Source organism: Manis pentadactyla, chromosome 2 (genome assembly GCF_030020395.1).
Source record: "Manis pentadactyla isolate mManPen7 chromosome 2, mManPen7.hap1, whole genome shotgun sequence".
In the NCBI taxonomy this organism is placed as follows: Eukaryota; Metazoa; Chordata; class Mammalia; order Pholidota; family Manidae; genus Manis; species Manis pentadactyla.
Window position 1 is genome coordinate 49,565,708 of NC_080020.1, and position 19,060 is coordinate 49,584,767.

Genomic DNA, 19,060 nt, shown 5'->3' on the forward strand with positions numbered 1-19,060 from the left:
TTGTGCAACCATCACCACCATCTATCATCTCCAGAACTTTTTCATATTCCAAAACTGAAACTCTGTACCTATTAAAAAACAATTTCTCATTTCCCCTTCTCACCAGCTCTTGGCAACCACCATTCCATTTTGTGTCTCAGTGAATTTTACTATTCTTGGTACCTCATAAGTGGAATCATACAATATTTGTCCTTTTTGTGTCTGGCTTATTTCATTTATCATAATGTCATCAAGGTTCATGTAGGATGTAGGCTATAGCATGTGTCAGAATTTCATTCTTTCTGACACCCAAATTACAACAACTTTGGCCTATGGATTCTGTTTTTGTTTTTTGCTCTTAGGTAAGTTCCCACTCTGAAGAAGAAAGCCTTTTAGCCCGATGTCGATCTAGTTCTCATAACAAGCAGGTGGATGAGAATTCTTTGATTTCAACCAAAGAAGAGCCTCCAGTTCTTGAAAGAGAGGCTCCGTTTTTGGAAGGGCCCTTGGCTCAGTCAGAACTTGGAGGTGGACATGCTGAGTTGCCACAGCTGACCTTGTCTGTGCCTGTAGCTCCGGAAGTCTCTCCACGGCCTGCCCTTGAGTCTGAGGAATTGCTAGTTAAAACACCAGGTAAGATGGGGATGGGGGTCTCAGTATGTAAGTACATATGGTTAGAGGAAGTAGGATCTTTTAGTATGTTTTGATGGAAAGCCAGTAGTGTATCTCTATACAACAAACTACCTACTTTTTTCCTGGGAAATCCAAAAAATTCTGGCTAATTGGATGTAATTACTAACCATAAATTGGTTGTACACTGTCAAGAAGATGTTTTCAAAAACTATCCTCCTTATTCCATTGTTGCTCTTCATGATTGTTGATAAACGTCAACACGCAGGATAACAGTTTTGGGGAGAGGCACCACACACTAATGGAGTAAGCACATAAAACTTAGGCTTCAGCTACTGGCTTCACCAATCATTGTGTTTACTTGGGAGTTGTTCAGTCTCTTTGTTTCCTCACGTATAAAGTGGACATATGTAATAATGTAAAATGTTATTTACCTGACACATAGTAAACAACTAAGTATACCAATATTGCTTTTTACCGTATCATTTTTTTATATGTCACCTGGTGAGAGATGGATCTAAATATCCTGTCTCTAATTCACCTTTTGACTATTGTAATCAGCTAAGGAAAATTTGGGGTGTAACTTCTTTACATTCCTAACGATGGCTTGTGATGTTACTCCTTAACAAAAAATATCCCAATTGTGCTTAAGTAAGGCAGAATCAAAAATACTTTTTAAAGAATAATAATGATAGTTACTGTTTTATTACCTATTATCATCAAACTTTTTTCATTTTTCTCTTTTTATTTCTTTTTCTTTTTTTCTTTCTCTTTCCCTTTCTCTTTTTCTTCTTCCTCTTTGTTTCTCTTTCTCTTTCTCTCTTTTTTTTGTGTGTGCCAAACTCTGTCACCAAACTTTCTAATATAATTCTTGAGAACAATCCTGCAAAGTAAAGAAATGTCATTTATTTAGGAACAAACAAAAATTCTATTTCTGGTCCATTTATGCCTAGAATTCTGGTTCTACTTCACTTTACTACTACTTCTGTCCTAAACACCAATTAATTGCTATAAAGGCAATTCTTCCCTTTTGATTTCTCTCTTAGTTCTTTTGTGATATATAAAGTATATGTTGACATAAGAACATAAGAACCTCTTCACGATAGTTTGTGTCTGTATTGAGATCTATTGTTTTATGTTAACTCATATTTTTAAGTAAATTTCTACTCCTTCCCATAAGATGATGTGAAAAACAAAATATGGTGACTCATTTTTTTCATGGTATACAGATTTTTTAAAATTAGCTTGTGCCATTTCTAAATCATCTAATGAAAAGATACATGCATTTCAGGAAATTATGAAAGTAAGCGTCAGAGAAAACCAACTAAGAAACTTCTTGAATCCAATGATTTAGACCCTGGATTTATGCCCAAGAAAGGGGATCTTGGCCTTTCTAGAAAGGTATGTTATTTTAATCAATTCTAAAGTAGGGTTTAACCCAGGAAATACGGATTTTAAAAATAGACCTTTTAGTAATACAAGAGTGGTAGGAAATTACAGAATGTTGCATACTTTGTCAGTCTGAGAGATGAATCTAACTATGGAAATGTCCTGTCTCTTTGTCAGCGTACACTGTCAATCTGAGAACCTGTAGTAAAAGATTTCTTTTGGCATCTGTATGGACCTGTGTATGTGTTTTATATTTTCTTTTCAAATGAAAATGAAAAAAACTTTTAAAATTGAGAGTACAATTTGTGTTTGTTACTTATTTTGTGGGCTCAAACCCTCTTACCTGATTTCTACTTCACCTCTGTCTCTACAAGCCACTAACCTACTCTGTCCCATTGCCCTGCCTGCATAACATCTCAGAAAAGGTCCAGTTCAGCTATAATCCAGGCAGAAACATTTGAACTTAAGTTTTTGAGTTGCAAACTTGGTATCATTAGCCAAGAAAGCATCATTAAATAGTAGATGGAAATAGAAATTTATTTTCTAATTCTATAATGGATAGTAGCTGGATATTAATTCCTTAGGAAACATCCTGCTTCCCTTATGTGTAATTGAATAACTCAGGGTAAATGTTAGAAATTTACTTGTAGGATGGAAAGATTTCCTATTTAAAATTTTTCTTCTTTAAAGAAAAAAATGCAGATTATATCACTACAAATAATTTTTTAGATTTTTTTCCTTAGCTACTGCAGACTTTTTTAATCCTGTAGATTTTTTGTTAGATATACACCCATCTGGATTAGCATCAGAATGTAAAATTTAATTTATGTTTTCATGCCTTACTTAAAAAGCTGCATTATATGACTAACATCTTACTATGTTGATAGTGACTGCAATGGAGGGGGTAAGGACTTGATAATATGGGTGAATGTTGAACCACTGTATTGTGTATTTGAAACCATCATAAGATTGTATCAACGATACTTTAATTTAAAAAAAATCTTCCTTCCCCTAAAAAATTAATGAAATAAAAAGCTGCATTATATTCTTTTTTGTTGTTGTTATTATCATTAATCTACAAGTACATGAAGAACATTATGTTTACTAGGCTCTCCCCTTCACCAAGTCCCCCCACAAACCCCATGACAGTCACTGTCCATCAGTGTAGTAAGATGCTGTAGAATCACTACTTGTGTTCTCTGTGTTGTACAGCCCTCCCCATTCCCCCTGCCACATTACACATGCTAATCATAATGCCCCCTTTCCTTTTCCCCCGTCCTTATCCCTCCCTTCTCACCCATCCTCCCCAGTCCCTTTCCTTTTGGTAACTGTTAGTCCATTCTTGGGTTCTGTGATTCTGCTGCTGTTTTGTTCCTTCAGTTTTTCTTTGTTCTTTATATTCTTTAAGTCTTTTATTCTGTTCAAAGCAGTCTTGTGACATGAACTGCAGTTATTCTGAGGCTCATCTCCTGTCCTCTGAACTTTCTCTGTAGTTGATCATCATCTTCAGTGACAATATCATGTCTCCAACTTGCCATCCTCACTATAGCTTACATTCTAGTAAAGGCTGTAATAAATTCCTATAGTGCTTTTTCTCCTAGATTTGTCAAAATCAAATCTTAGCCATTTTGCAAGATTGTTGAAAGAGGTATATGGGAACGGCTAGGGGAACTGGGATTTAGTTGGGAAGAAAGTAAGAATTTGGGTCAGATAAGTGAATGATTTTTCCCCATTTTACTGAAATATAGCCGACATATGTAAGTGAATGATTTGGAGGAATAAGGTGAGTCCTCGATGTTGAGATTGGGTTACTTAAAAAATAGTATTAGTTTGTATAATTTTGCTCTATCAAATGTAGTTTTCTAATCTAAAATGTGACTTTTCCATATTTGTGGGTTAATTTTTTTCCTAAGGGAATAACAATAATGATTTAATTAATATGCTTAATTTTAATTTATGTAGGTTAATGTATCCCAGAATTTTCTTTTTTAAAATTGAGATGTACTTTACACAATGCACTGATCTTAATTGTTCTTTTTGATGGCTGTAAACAATTGTATGTATCATGTAAGTATGCCCTAATTAGGTGTGCTCTATATCCATCAACCTTGAAATTTCTTATCCTCTTTTCAGTCAATTCACCATTCTTATCTTTTCCAGAGGCACTGCTTTCTTAACTTCTCTCAGCATAGATTAATTTTGCATATTATTATTATTATTTTTTTTTTGAAGCAGAGTAAAAGCTTTATTTAAAGTTACTTAGAGAGAAAGAAGTGCAGGTGACCTCAGAGAGAGGAGCACCCTGAAAGGCTGGGGTTCCCTCTTTTAAGGATTTTTCAGGAATGTAACAAAGGCTAGGGTGTGGGTTTGTTAAGTGGTCTCAACTATCTTTGATGAGGCATTAAGTTTCTTACCAGTCAGTCCTGTAGGTAAATCTGCAAAATTAGCTTATCAATCAAGACTGTCTGCCCTTCCTCCAAGGTGGGCAGAGTTATTTGTTTGATAAAGAGTATGGTAAGAATCTTTCTTCTTAAACTCCCTGGGTTTTTTTCAAAATGCAATTTTGGCTTTAAGGTGGGATCTCTTTGTCTTTATTATGCTTTTTATAGGTGGGCCTTTTAGTAGGCTACAGTAAATCTTAAAATGATCTAATTGACACAGTGAAGACATGGGCTGTGCTCAGATACTTTTCTTTATCTGGGAAATATTCAAACGTTCAAGGCCAAGTTGCTCTTGACCTTTTGAGCTTTAACTGATTGACTTTAACTCTGAGTCTTCTGGCTTTCTAGTTTTAACTGGTTAACTCTGAGTCCTTTCTAGTGGGCTTTACTGACCTTGTTGTTCTCTTTCCACCCCACTCATATCTATCTTCCTGCCTAACATTCCCCCCTTAAGCAGTTGGAACCCAAATCACTGGGGCTAGGGGTGATGACCACTCTGGCTACTTCCTGCTTGTGAGGGACAGTGTAGTTATTTAGGTCCCCCTGCTTGCTGACTGTCAGGATGGTGGAGATTAGGACAGTAAGGGCACCCAGTTAGGGGTTTAGCTGCTTGCTGTTTGGTTTGTTGAGGCAACGAGGACTCAGACGGGCTGTAGGGGTGTCCATCAAGTGGTCCTATGAGGTTGGAGGTGTTGTCATTGGAAGGTACAGGTTGGAATCCTTGTCTTATGACCATCTGCAGTTTGATTGCTTCTAGGCAAGAAGACACAAATTGGATTAGGAGCTTAAGTAAGCAGGGTCTGAATATGAGAGCTAATACTATTACTCCAAGGAGGGGGATGAAAGGTGCTAGCCAGGGCCACACCCACCCTGTGAGGAATTTAAAGATTTGGTTTAGTCAGGAGAGGAACTAATATAATAAGGTGAAGGTTAATAATAGTAATGATGGCATGTTTAAGGCCATTTTCTTTTTAAGGTTTAAACCTAACAAGGGCAGAAATATTGCTGGCTAAAGGAAAGGGATTTCACAGTAGCACAGGAAATGAATAATAAGTCCCACTCTCACAAGGATGCCCAGAAAGAGTTAAGGAACTGTAGTTTCAGAGCACTTATCTTAGGTGGCTGTTACTTGAAGAGCTATTTTAGATTTTCTACAGTCTTACAGGTTTAGCTGGATTCTTGGGTCTCATGATTTTGCACTGCTGGATTTTTCCACCGCTTTACACAAGAAAGATGGAGCCACAGCTGACAACTTTAGGGACCTTGACAGCTGAGGGGGTAGACATAAGAACTGGTAGAGTCCTTCCCAAATAGGCTGCTATTGAGATTGGGGCGACCTGTATTAGATATATAGGTGTGGCATATTCTGATAAGGCACTGGCCTCAGGAAGTTGGCTGACTTATCAATTGGTAAGGGCTTGAATTTCCAGGACAACAGGACTTAAATCTCAAGGGACTGTAATCTGGAAGAAATAAATTTAGTTAAGAGGTTTAGTAAGCATGGTCTACACAGTGGGGCTAGTAAAAGCATTAGGAGTTTAGCAGAGGGTAGTAGCCAGGATGCCCAGTTCTAAAAGTGGAACTGAGAGCCTCTGATGAATCTGAGAGACTTGATCAGCTAATTTCTTCACTGTTCACTGCTTGTCAGAGGTTGAAATCCTGTCTGAGCAACATCTGGAGTTGGACTTTCCATTCTGGAAGAACAAACGACGAGATTAAGAAAGCATGGCCAAATACAAGGATTAGAATAGTAAGATTTTTAATTGACATGGGAGAAAACTGGGAACATCTGGAGAGTTATAGATAGCTATTTGAGGAAACTAGAATTTAGGATTTAGTTTATTTCATAATGACTAGTATTAGAATCTAGTATAGATAAAGCTGTATCATTGAAACAATACTTTTCTCTCCCTCATTTTTATTAGAGGTAACCATATTAAGAAAATAAGTTTAGCTTCAGAACACTTGGCTTGATTATTTACATAAGTGCAGCAAGAAAAGCAATTGATCACATGGGATCTTTTAAATGTGCTCTGCTGGAACTTTTCATAAGGAATTTCAGATTGAGCTTTTAAAGGCCTCTTGAGGCCAGGAAAGCCAAGCCAGATTTACCATCAGGTTTTGCCTGCAGTTCCTGTAGATCTGGGTGAATTTCTCTCTTCTTGAGGTGCCCAAGACATTCTGAGGTTCCTGCACTGCCAGAAAGTGACCTTCCTTACTCATCTGGTAAGGCTACTGGGAACCTGGTAATAAGCAAGGTACCAGGTCAGTTCTTCCAAGGGGCTTTGTTGGCTCCATAAAGTCAATCTTAGTTCCTTAAAGCTGTCTGATAATATCTGAGTGTATGTATGTGTCTCAAATGACATTCCAGTCAAAGCCTTGATAATAACCAGTGTTTTCAATTGTGTCCTGTTACAAGGAGAGCAGATTCTTATTGAACTTATGCAAATAATAATGTTGCCATAAAATATGAAAATAGTTACTGAGAGTTTCTAAATTCTGGAGGGATCATATAGAAAGAGAAAGATAAATGTTTCAATTCTGCTTTAAAGGTATAATTTACTAAACTGTTGTAAGCCAGATTAAAAGTTTAAAACACACTTTTTCTGTTCAAGAGATTAGCAACATTTGAAACAAAATGTCATGAAAGTTGAAGTTATCCCCTTTAGTTCACACAGTCTTAAGTAATTCTTGCTTGGCTTGAATCTAGGTTTTTTACTAGTTTTAGAATAAAACAGCAATTATAAATGATAAAAGACTTAGAAATGGCTATGGTTAACATAAATGACAAGGAAATTTGGTTATTTCTATAACGTGTAACAGTTTAATCATCTAAGTTTAGCATCATTCATTTGACAGTGGTTCCTAAGTAATTACATATTAAATGTATAAGCTGAATTAGCTGAAACATTTTCCTGTATGAGGAGAAAATTTTCTGACTTTTAGAAAATCTTGGAGTTAACTAAGAGGTAAAAGTACCTTTTGAATTTGATTTTGGGAAGAAAGTTTTTAAGGCACTTGCTTAAAATAAGGTTATAAGTTGTTAAAGAAATAATATTTAGTTATTCATATAACCAAAGTGACAATAAAAGATTTTAAAGGCAGATACAGAAGGTCACATAGTTGTTAGCAGAACTTAGCTTTTTTATTATTAATACTTTTGTCTTTTCCAGTATGGAAACATATTACTGAGACATTAAGCACAAGAATAAGCTGTTGTAAATTGTTACACTAGTGTTCTTCAGCCCTGTCTTACAACTTCAGTTAGGATTTACTGAGGGAGCAGCAGTCTTTCTAATGAGAAACTTAGTGTCAGACAAGTGAAGGCTGCTAGTAGACTTACAAGACTCTTTAATTAACTCTTTTGCTCAGCTAAGTTTAGTTTGTAAGCTGACATTGGAGCAGAAGTAAAGAAGGGAGAGGAGCAAGGAGAGAATTGCATCAGGTTTGCAAGCTTGGCAGAATTCTTTCTGGCTTCTGAGATAGAAGCAAGCCTGAAAGTAAGGGACCTCTGCTCAATTGCCCACCCACTTACAGTTTGAGAGTCTCAGGGTTGAATTGGGATCAGTGGTAGAGAATGCAGCCTGACAGTGTGGCTCACCTAGGAAGAAAGGAAATTTAACTCTTCTTGTCTCAGACATCTCCGAGAGCAGGACAGGACTATACCGAGGAATAGGTTAGAGAGCCCAGCGTCCCAGGGTCTATTCCAGAGGTCTTGGCACAGCCAGCTGCCCAGGACCTAATGTATCCCGCCTCAGACATCTCTGAGTGGGATATGGAGGACTAGAGTCTTGTGGCTTTCTAGTGAAGGTTTAAAGAGGACTTACCACAGGTGGTCCCATGAGACTTGACAAAGGCTGACAGCGAGGTCTTATGAGAGCCTGAAGGAGGCTCAACCAAGCTAGGCAAATAGCTAGAAAGCTGACTTGTAATAAGCAGGCTAAGGGAAAGGCCAATGAGAGAACAGTGAAGGAGGTGCAAGTGCAGAGGAAATGGGAGGATTCTAGAGTAGAGATTTTTAAGGAAACTTTGGTCTTTATACTTACTTAGTCTTAATTGGTTAAGGTTTTTTAGTAGTAATTACAGGTGCCAGGATAAGGGTGCAAGAAGGGAAGAGCGGCAGCTCTTAACTGAACTTTTAGGGTTAGCAAAGGGCATAAAGAAGTGTTCTGGCCAGACGAGCCTCCTGGAGATCTGAGAGCCTCCTCAGGGGACCATAGGGAGGGCAAGGTCCCTGGGGAGGCTACTAAGCTAGTTAGGAAAGATCATCTCATGGTTGCTTGGGTTGAAACAGGCATCTGTGAAGGAAAAAAAACCTGCTTTGCTGAGGAAGAGGTTTTGGCCCTAGGCTATGGTGCTCCTGCAGGCTGCAGGCTAGGCCTGAGAGGTAAGTCCTAAAAGGGGGGTCAGAGTTAAGTCAGACCTGCAGATCCCTTCAGAGTAAAAGTCTGTTTCCCTCTAAATGGAAAATAGGACAGACATGATGATAGAAAGAATTTAGTACAAAAGGGACAAATGGTCATAGAATAGAGGCAAGTGAGAAGTCTCTTAGCTCCTGCAGGGAGCCGTTGGAGAATAAGAGAGTAAAGGGAGAAATCTCCTGGTTGCTCTGGGTGACGTTCCCTAGGACCCAATCGTGACTTGCCTCCTAGGGAGTGGTTCCCTGCAAGGCAAGCACAAGTGGGTGCTTCCTCCAGCTGGGTTTGGTGGACATCTCATGGCCAAGGAGATTATGAGATATGGGGGTCCTTGAGGTTTGCCCCAATTAGCTGACCAGCAGATAACATAAAAAGCTTGGAGAAGGAAAGAAAAGAAATGCAGCGAGTAGGAGAGAAATCTGAGAACACAGAAAAGGAAGTCTCTGCGTGAACATATTAAACCTTGCATGGGGACTTGCTGCGGCATTGGACGTAGGTGGTTTAACAGTGTGCCTCCATTGCGTGGACATTGTCTTGCGGTCGGTGGAGTGCCTAATGCAGTCTTCCCTTGTCCACGACCAACTTACCTGTCACGGAAGTCTTTTGGCAAGCGCCCCGTGGCCTTTACTGCTCAACCTGTGCCTCGAGTGCTGCTGTTTTTGGTCCACGAGAGACAGAGGAAGGGAAGGATTCTCAGAGAAGAGGTAGATAGTGAGTGAGTGAGTGAGTGCCTCCAGCTAGGGGGCGAGGCACATCTGGCTATGGGGGATTGGAAATCCATTCGAGTTGCGCAGTACCAAATCTGTTTTTGGGAGAGGTCCGTTCGGCTTAATGGGGATGGAAATCTATCCGAGGCAAGGCACCAAATATGTTGGGGGAGAGGCATTGTGTATTTTCCTCAGTTCTTGTCCCCGCCGTGACAAAGAATTGAAAGGGCAAAGACACAGTAGTGAGGCAGAGTAAAAGTTTTATTTAAAGTTACTTAGAAAGAAGTGCAGCCGACCTCAGAGAGAGAGAGAGGAGCTCCCTAAAAGGTTGGAGAGAAAGAGTTCAGGATTAAAAGTTTACACACTTAGAAAGTGCGGGTGACCTCAGAGGAGTGCCTAATTTTGCTTGTTCTTGAATATCATATATATTGTTTTGTTTTTGTTAATCTGGCTTTTTTTGTTTGACTTATGTTTTTGAGATAAATCCACAAGAATGCTATATCAATAGTTCATCCCTGTTTATTTCTGAGTAGAGTTCCAAGTACAATTTACTGATCCCTTCTCCTGTTGATGCACATTTGAGTGTTTTTATTTTGGAGGTGGTAATCTTAAGGCTGGTATGAATATTCTCTGAATCTTTCTGAATATATTTTCATTAATCATGGTATAAATACTTAAGAGTAGGATTGCTGGCTCATGTTTAAAGAAACTGCCAAACAATTCTCCAAAGTGGTTTTATAACTTCACACTCCCACCGAAAGTATTATGAGTGTTCCAGTTGATCTGCATCTTTACTAGCATTTGTTTTTTCAGTCATTTTAAATGTAGCCATTCTGGTGAATATGAAATGATATCTAATTATGGTTTTTAATTTGTATTCCCTAAAGATTAATGATGTTGAGCCCCCCTTAGTATGTTCTTGTATTGTTATAAAGCAAGTGTTCAACCATACTTATGTTTTTGATTGGGCTATTTATCTTTTTTATGGTTGCTTTTCAAGAGTGTATTTTATATTTGGGATATAAGTTGTTTGTCAGATACATGTATGTAAATATTTTTTTCCTAGTCTGAGGCTTGCCTTTCATTTTTTTGGGAGAGGTCCGTTCGGCTTAACGGGGTTGTGTCTTTGATGAGAAGAAACTTTTTAATGTATTAGGTTTTTCTTTCTCTTTTTGTGTCTATTTCAGAAAATGTCTGCCCCATGGACACAAAGATGTTCTTCCTGTATTTTCTTATAGGAGTTTTATGGTTCTGGATTTTATATACAGGTCTTTGTTCCATTTTCATTTTTTGAGATGGAATTTTGAATGAATTTTTTTTTACTTATATGAATGTCTAATTGTTTTAGCACCACTTGTTAAAAATCCCTGATATGTATCTAACTCTCTGTCTTTCATAATTATGGTCTTTTTAAGCATTAGCTATAATTAATAACTCTTCCTGTCACTGCTGCAGTTTAGCTTTTTTCATTGGGACGAGGGCATCAGATAGGACAAGTAAAACCAGGATTACTGGTGATGGCTAGAACCAGGCTCTAGAGAAGAGGAGACGTCTTTTCTGTTTTAAGGTAACTTTATCTGACCTGGTCACCTTGACAGTCCTGGTCACTGCAGTATATTTTGTCATTGAGCTGAAGCCATGATTCACTTCTTGGGACTACACCATGAATTACCAGGCAGGCCATCCTGTCTATAGATGGATCAATTACTGGGTTAGAGAAAGGATTATCCACTGAGATAGTGGTACCCTAAGGGCTTTAATACATATCCACACCAGACTTTATGTATAAAGTAAGTTACTGGCATCTTAGTCATGTCCTCTGAGGCAAAGTTCTACGATCTTTTTCATTCTGTGCAGAATAGGTAGATTTTTATTCATGTAGTGTGATTTTTTTGGGGGTATGTGTGTGTGTGCTAGTATGTGTGTTTCAAAAACTTATAAAATTAATGAGGTTGGAAATGATACTTTCTGCATTGTTCTCTGACTATAGTTTTGGGAATTTTCTGATTGTTTTTGCTCCACAGCATTTGGATAAGTGTTAAACAATGAATTGTAAGTTGGCTATCTAAATAATATAGACGCTATTTTTCTTTAAATTAACCAGATCTATTTTGTGGGTTTGTCTACTAGTTTATTTCTTCCATTTAACTGGATGGCTAATATTTGCCCCTTCATTTTATTTGGCATTGTAAGATTCTGGTCTACATTGAACATGAGGAAAGTTGTCTTCATATTCATTAATACATGTAGTGGACATTTGGAAATTCACAGCAAGAATTTTGTAGCAAGAATCACATCCATTATGTTGACTTCTGTTTTGTTTTACAGTCAATGAAGAATATTTTTCTTATGGGAAAAGACTTTTTCTTGGAACAGACTCATACAGGCATTAGTAATAGAAAAATAAAATGTGTAAGAAATTGCTCTTGATTTCTTAAATATTTTGTTGCTTTAATTTATATTTACTTAAATTAGAAAGACATTTCATGAGTCAGCTTTTTAATATTTAGAATTATCAAGTAAAGTCTGTAAAATCTAATCGCTATAAATAACAATCATATCTTAAGAAGATAGATTTTGAATACAGGGTGTTGTGGAATAGAACTCAAATGGTGGGTCTCTGGGTACATAGTTCTTCTCGTTATCTCCCACTTCAGTCAGAGAAGCAAGCATTCTGTATCTGTTTTAGATATTGGGAGTCTCTGGGTAAGCTTCCCCTCCCCCCACTTTTTTTTTTTTAAAGGAGTGTGTGGTGGTCATGAGTCTTGTTGGAATTTTTTTGATTCTGTATCTATGGCACTAGACAGTTCAGCTTTTGGCATATATTGTAAAGGTTTTATTTTCTTTTCCTTGTAAACCATCTTGCATTTTACTTATTTGTAGTGTTACGAAGCTGGTCACTTGGAAAATAACGTTACTGAATCATGTTCTGCATCTCATTGTAAAGAGTTTGGTGGAGGTGAGTATTTTTTTAAAAATACAGTGCAAAAATAACTAAAGCATCTTGTCAGTTAATTAGAAAAGTTATTACGTATTTAAGCAAGACTAGTGAGGTTTTGAGTTCCAAAACTTACTTCTCTAAAAATGCTCCCTGAAACTATGCATGACACTAGAAAATTATATTTTCATTTTCAGCCTTCTGTTGAAATTAGTTAAATGGAATTAGAATTATATTAGAGTAAGAAAATGTTAGAACCAATAGAAAAAAATAAGCTGCTTAATTTTTCGTAACAGGTAATTCTTCAGACTGTGTCGTTGCTTTCTTGGCTTTTATTCCATTTTTATTTCTATAGGACAGCAAATACAGAACCTGAGTTGAGAGGGAAATTACAGATCATTTAAGCTAGTCTTTCAGAAACGGTCTTAGTTTATTTTAACACATCTGTGACCATGTGCTTGAAAAAAGAGCTTACATTTGAGCCTAGTTCCTTCCTTCCTTCCTTCCTTCCTCCCTCCCTCCCTCCCTTATTTTGGTATCATTAATCTACAATTATATGAGGAACATTATGTTCCTTCTGCCATCACCAAGTCCCCCCCACATATCCCATTACAGTCACTGTCTATCAGCGTAGTAAGATGCAATAGAATCACTACTTGTCTTCTCTGTGTTGTACAACCCTCCCTGTGCCCCCACCCATCCTCCCCAGTCCCTTTCCCTTTGGAAACTGTTAGTGCATTCATGGGTTCTGTGAGTCTGCTGCTGTTTTGTTCCTTCAGTTTTTTTCTTTGTTCTTATACTCCACAGATGAGTGAAATCATTTGGTACTTGTCTTTTTCCGCCTGGCTTATTTCACTAAGCATAATACCCTCTAGCTCCATCCATGTTTTTGCAAATGGTAGAATTTCTTTTATTGTTATGGCTGAATAATATTCCATTGTGTATATGTACCACATCTTCTTTATCCATTCATCTACTGACGGACACTTAGGTTACTTCCATTTCTTGGCTATTGTAAATAGTGCTGCGATAAACATAGGGGTGCATACATCTTTTTCAAACTGGGCTGCTTCATTCTCAGGGTAAATTCCTAGAAGTGGGATTCCTGGGTCAAATGGTATTTCTATTTTGAGTTTTTTGAGGAACCTCCTACTTCTTTCCACAATGGTTGAACTAAGTTACATTGCCACCGGCAGTGTAGAAGGTTCCCCTTTCTCCACAACCTCGCCAACATTTGTTGTTTGTCTTTTGGATGGTGGCAATCCTTATTGAGCCTAATTCTTAAGAGCTTTGGAATCTTCTAGATTAAATTAGAATCTGACTTCTGGAACGTCTACTTGTTGATCTTGGGTCTGCCCAGAGAAGGAATGAGCAACCCTTTTTAGTAACAGGTATAATGACGATAGTTTGAGTATTTAACTCTAATAAGTCTTTGTGCAGGTCCTTTGCTTAGGACTGTTACTTCTAATCCATCTAAAGCATTACAAAGAATTGTAGAGTTTCATATTATTCCTGTTTTAGATAAGAAACATGAAGGTGAAAGAGGTGGCAGGGTAAGGAAGCTAAAACCAGACCTCACCAGATTCATGGCCACACTACTGTCTTTGTTTTCCACTTTACATTTTCTCCATGCCAATTCCTTCTACTACTTTGGTCATTTGTCTGTGAAGGCCATTTATTGATTAATGTCATTCCTGAAATAATAGCCCAGACTTGAGCACAATGTGCATCAGATATGATCTGCCAGCAAAGTGTTTCATGGGAAGATTGTATTTCATATGGTCTTAAATGAACACTTCTTTAAATTTGACCTGTGATCAAGTTTTCTGACAAGTAAATATAGTAATATGTTAGCTTCAGTTAACCTTATGGCAATTATAATCCCATAGGTTCATCATTTGCTTGCTTTTGGAATAAAAACTGCTTTCAAAATAATACCATCTCTTTTCCTATACTTTTGTACTTCAGTTTTTATAACACAGCCTGAACTATACCCTTTGTAAATTTCATCTAAAGTTTAAGCTCTTGAGAATTTTGAACCTTTATTCTGTCATCATATTAACTCTTCCTTTCCTCTTAGATGGCCAACACCTTTGTTAGCAGAGTTCTCCATCAATATCAGGCAGTCCAAGAAGAGAGCACTGTAAAGCCGTTTCCCAAGTCCAGTCTTCATTTTGATACCTAGCCTAATAATCCTGGGGCATTTTAGGAAATACCATTTTGGATTTCCTCTTGATGTTTCTGTAACAAAGAGTTGAAATACATACAATAGAAAATGAGGAGGAGGCTGGAATTTGAATTTCTAAATATGCCAGATTTTAGACCATTCATTAATTATATTGAATGTTCAAGGTTATAGTATCAATGTAGGAATATCTGTTAAGCTACTAAAAATATCGAGAGAGGTCTTTTCCCCTCCTCCTGTAAGCCAATACTTAACACATTTCAACTTTTTGGTTTACCTTAATCCTTAAATCATATAGTGATATAATTTACTGTCTTCAATCTTGGAGGCCAAGTTTTTATATCTTTTCCTCACTACTAACTGCATTTCCTCCCCATGTATAGGATACTAAAGTCCTTTGAGGAACTAGAAAATCTTGTCATTTCAATTATGTAAAATGAAATTGCTTTAATAATAACCTTCCCACACATTACTATTTGATCTGTCAGAGGCAGAATTTATATATATGTAGCAATTTCCTCAACTAGTTACAGTGTCATGGGTAAGTCTCTCTTCTTCACTGCTTCTGTTTTCCTCATCTACAGAATTGGAGAATTAAATGGGTTTTCAGGTTGGTTTTTATTCTAACATTCCATAATTCTTTGAGGACCTTTAGTTGAGAATAGGAGTTTTTGGAACATGTGCATGATTAGCCAGCAGGTAACACCTGTTTTCCTGTCATAGGCACTACCAAGATATTTGATAAACCAAGGAAGCGAAAACGACAGAGACATGCTACAGCCAAGGTGCATTGTAAAAAACTGAAAAATGACGACTCATCAAAAGAAACTCCAAGCTCAGAGGTATTACTCAGTTCTTCATCTTTTGGCCTTCCAAAAGCAAAGCTCCGTTTCACAGTAGAAGCCATATCCCTCTTCCCCTTGAGTTTACTTAAGGATAGTATTTTACCGAAAGAGCTAAAAGCTGTAAGGAATCCTGGAGGAAAAGAAGAGCCTGATCCTAGTAAAAATAAGGCAAGGCACATATGGCAACTGTGGCTATGACCTTTTCAAAAGGTCACATCCTATGCTCTAGGTACCAGATGAGTTACATAACTGTTTCATCATGAAGTAAACTTTTTCTAATACCAGAGGGGACAATATCAAGTAACCATATGATCTGAATGATCTTGGATATTGCCCTTTAAAAGTTGAGACTGCTGTGATTAAGGGGAAAACTCACTTGCATAATTTTTTGAGACCGTCAGCTGTTTAATTTTAGAATAATGTTTATAAACATCAGCTTTAAGGAAACAAAGATGGATTTAAAACCATTTCCTGACAGAGCATCAGTGCATACATTGATGGTCTCTCTGGCTTTCCAACTCAGGTTAAAAGAGAATTAGAACAAGTCAGGTCAGCATCACACATTGTGATACAGAGTGTTTCTTTCCAGGACAATTTGAATAGAATGCCCAATGGGGGCATTATTTAGGAAACACTGATCTTGGAAGGACAAATAAGTAATCAAATAAACTTAAGAATGTTTTCTCTCCCTTAGTGAAACCTTAAAATGGAACAGCTCAAAAAGTTCCAGTGGAACAGCCTCAGAGCAGTTAGTGGCAGGGCATGAGGCGCCCACTACCCGTCCAATCACAGCAGGGTTAGAACTAACATTGCATGCAGTCCGCCCACGTGATTGGCTGAACATCTGTAAGTGCTTAATGGCTAGACAAATAGCAGCCCAGAGGGAGGGGGTCAATAATACAAATGTGGAACATTATTTTTTCTCTGCAAGGGAGAACTGATGACACATGGGACGGCTGCAAGCCCCAAGGAAACTGTTGAGGAGGGTGTAGAAAACGACCATGGGATTCCTGCATCTAAAAAACTGCAGGGTGAACGAGGTGGAGGAGCTGCACTCAAGGAGAATGTTTGTCAGGTAGAAAGTTTTGCCCACTTGCATTTTGATTGCATTTTTATGTTTTGTGAGAAGCCCTCTCCATCTCTTGATGTCCCAGTCATGGTTAGAATAAAAATTGTCTTGGATGATTCCAGGGAATTCACTTCCCTTTAAGGATTTAACTCTTCACCTTCCCCACAAAAAGAGAAAGGAAGAGAAATATTTAGTATCAGTGAACCACTTACCTTATTGCTCAGGAGTAAATGCCCCTAAGCAGATCTGAGTTGGGGGAAGTGAGTCTGTGGTTGCACAGTCAAGGATCATTTTCCTGTACATCTCATGGTTTGAGAATCTTCAGGTTTCAAAAAAAATTTTTAAGGGTAACTTTTACTTTGAGATTTAATTTTGCTTAAAATTTGTGACTTTAGAGAAACCTGTCACTTACATTTTTCTATTTAATAAACATTATACAGTATTTACTGTGTGTCAAGTATTGTTCCAACTGCTTTATAAATATTACATCATTTAGTCGTAACAATCTCATAGATTACCATTATTACCCTCATTTTATAGATGAGGAAACAGAGGCACAGAGATGTTAAATAGCTTGCTTATAGCACACAGTGAAGCCAGGATTCAATCCCAGTTAGTCTGGGTTTAGAGTCTTAACCACTTAATTGTGTTGCCTCCTTGTGAGATGTGACTCCACTTTATTGTTAGAGACTTTATTCTTATTTGACTTGGAAGTGGAGTCAATTAAAAGGATGTTTTGGTTATGTTCTCTTTAGATAGTCTTGATTTACCTTTTGTAAATTCTTATAAACTGGCATATAAAAAATTGAAGATACTTTTTTTTTTTACTTTTTTCTAATTGAAACAGCTAAAAATTAAAATTAACCCAGTCCCAGAATATTTTATTATGGCCAGTATACTTTAAATTCAATTTCTTCATCTATTAATTTTTCTTATTGCATAAAGAAAGTTGATTCAGACCACTTCCCACAGTGTTAGTCCTCAGAGACTGTTATGCCCACAAAGATTATCCACAAAATATGAGTAAAAGTATGGTGACCTTGTGGTCCTGGCTTGTTTGGATCAGTTTTTGTTTAAATCTTTTGTTCCTGTATAATTTATTAATAATAACTACTGCTTTCATTCTCAAGTGTCACAGTTTGACAGATTAATTACGTGGTCATCCCACTTAAAGGGTCAGTCCATAAACATTTGGTTAATTTGAAAAAAGTTATTATTTGATACATAATGTAATTGAAATTTTTCTGTTTTAATAATAAAAGTGAACTTGCTTATTATACATTATAAAGCTGATGTTACTGACATTTTGAATATACAAACAAAATATATTATGGCACTTGTCAATTTTTCTATGTGAATGGTGGATAATGGGAGAGCCACACATCTGAATATAGCTCAGAGTACAGGTTGATTAAGACTTTGGGGTCCCCACAATCCCCTGACTGCATCTGGCTCTTTCCCCCCCATAGTTCATATATTTAAGCTTTGGTGTTCAGTGCCATGACCTGTTCTCTTTCTGTGAGGTTCTGAAGATACCAGATTTGTCTAGGCACCTTAAGCCTTTCTTGTTTTACAGAATAAATATAAGACTTTCTTTCATTTTTAGCAGTTTTCTTCTAATCACTGTGGGAAAACAAGTCTGGATATTAGAGGGGTGAAAAGTATCAAAGGTTGGCAATTTGCAGACTTTTCATAAATTTACAATGTTTTCAAAGCAGATACAGATCTTTATTTTATTTCTTAAGGCCCTATCTTAAGTGACACCCTGTCTGAGATGAGATCTCACAAAAGGTAATCTGAGTTGGTTCTAGTCTTAAGTGTGTTCAACCTTAATCAGAGCCCTTTTGGGATTGTTGTGACCTAAGTCCAGCTAGCCAGTATCTCTTGTATGAACCATTGCAGTAGTCTCTTAATGGTCTCTGCTTCTATTCTCGCATTTCTTACTTTTGAACTAGTTTTCCATTTAGCAGTGAGGGATGGTTTTTAAATGAATACCTGATTTCAGCCTTCCTTTGTTAAAGCTCTCTAATGATAATGGCATAGTTTTTTTTTTGTTATCATTAATCTACAATTACATGAAGAACATTATGTTTACTAGGGTCCCCCCTTCACCCAGTCCCCCCCACAAACCCCATTACAGTCACTGTCCATCAGTATAGTTAAGATGTTGTAGAATCACTACTTGTCTTCTGTGTTGCACAACCCTCCCCATGCCCCTCCCCCCCATTATACATGCTAATCGAAATACCCCCTTTCTTTTTCCCTGTCCTTATCCCTCCCTTCCCACCCATCCTCCCCAGTCCCTTTCCCTATGGTAACTGTTAGTCCATTCTTGGTTCTGTGATTCTGCTGCTGCTTTGTTCCTTCAGTTTTCCTTGGTTCTTATACTCCACATATGAGTGAAATCATTTGGTATTTGTCTTTCTCCGCTTGACTTATTTCACTGAGCATAAATACCC

At 37.4% G+C, this 19,060-nt stretch overlaps 1 protein-coding gene across 10 annotated transcripts in view; it reads left to right on the top strand.

Annotated features, from left to right (window-relative positions):
• Positions 1 to 19,060, top strand: part of NSD1 (nuclear receptor binding SET domain protein 1) — a 188,724-nt gene that overhangs the window by 117,872 nt on the left and 51,792 nt on the right. For 9 of the 10 annotated variants that reach the window (XM_036886924.2, XM_036886928.2, XM_036886926.2 and 6 more), the window contains 5 exons: positions 342 to 612; positions 1,901 to 2,010; positions 12,448 to 12,523; positions 15,411 to 15,529; positions 16,464 to 16,607. In XM_036886924.2, coding sequence (XP_036742819.2) covers positions 342 to 612; positions 1,901 to 2,010; positions 12,448 to 12,523; positions 15,411 to 15,529; positions 16,464 to 16,607 — 720 coding nt within the window. The remainder of the gene's footprint in view (positions 1 to 341; positions 613 to 1,900; positions 2,011 to 12,447; positions 12,524 to 15,410; positions 15,530 to 16,463; positions 16,608 to 19,060) is intronic. The other variant, XM_057492295.1, reaches the window with a different exon arrangement.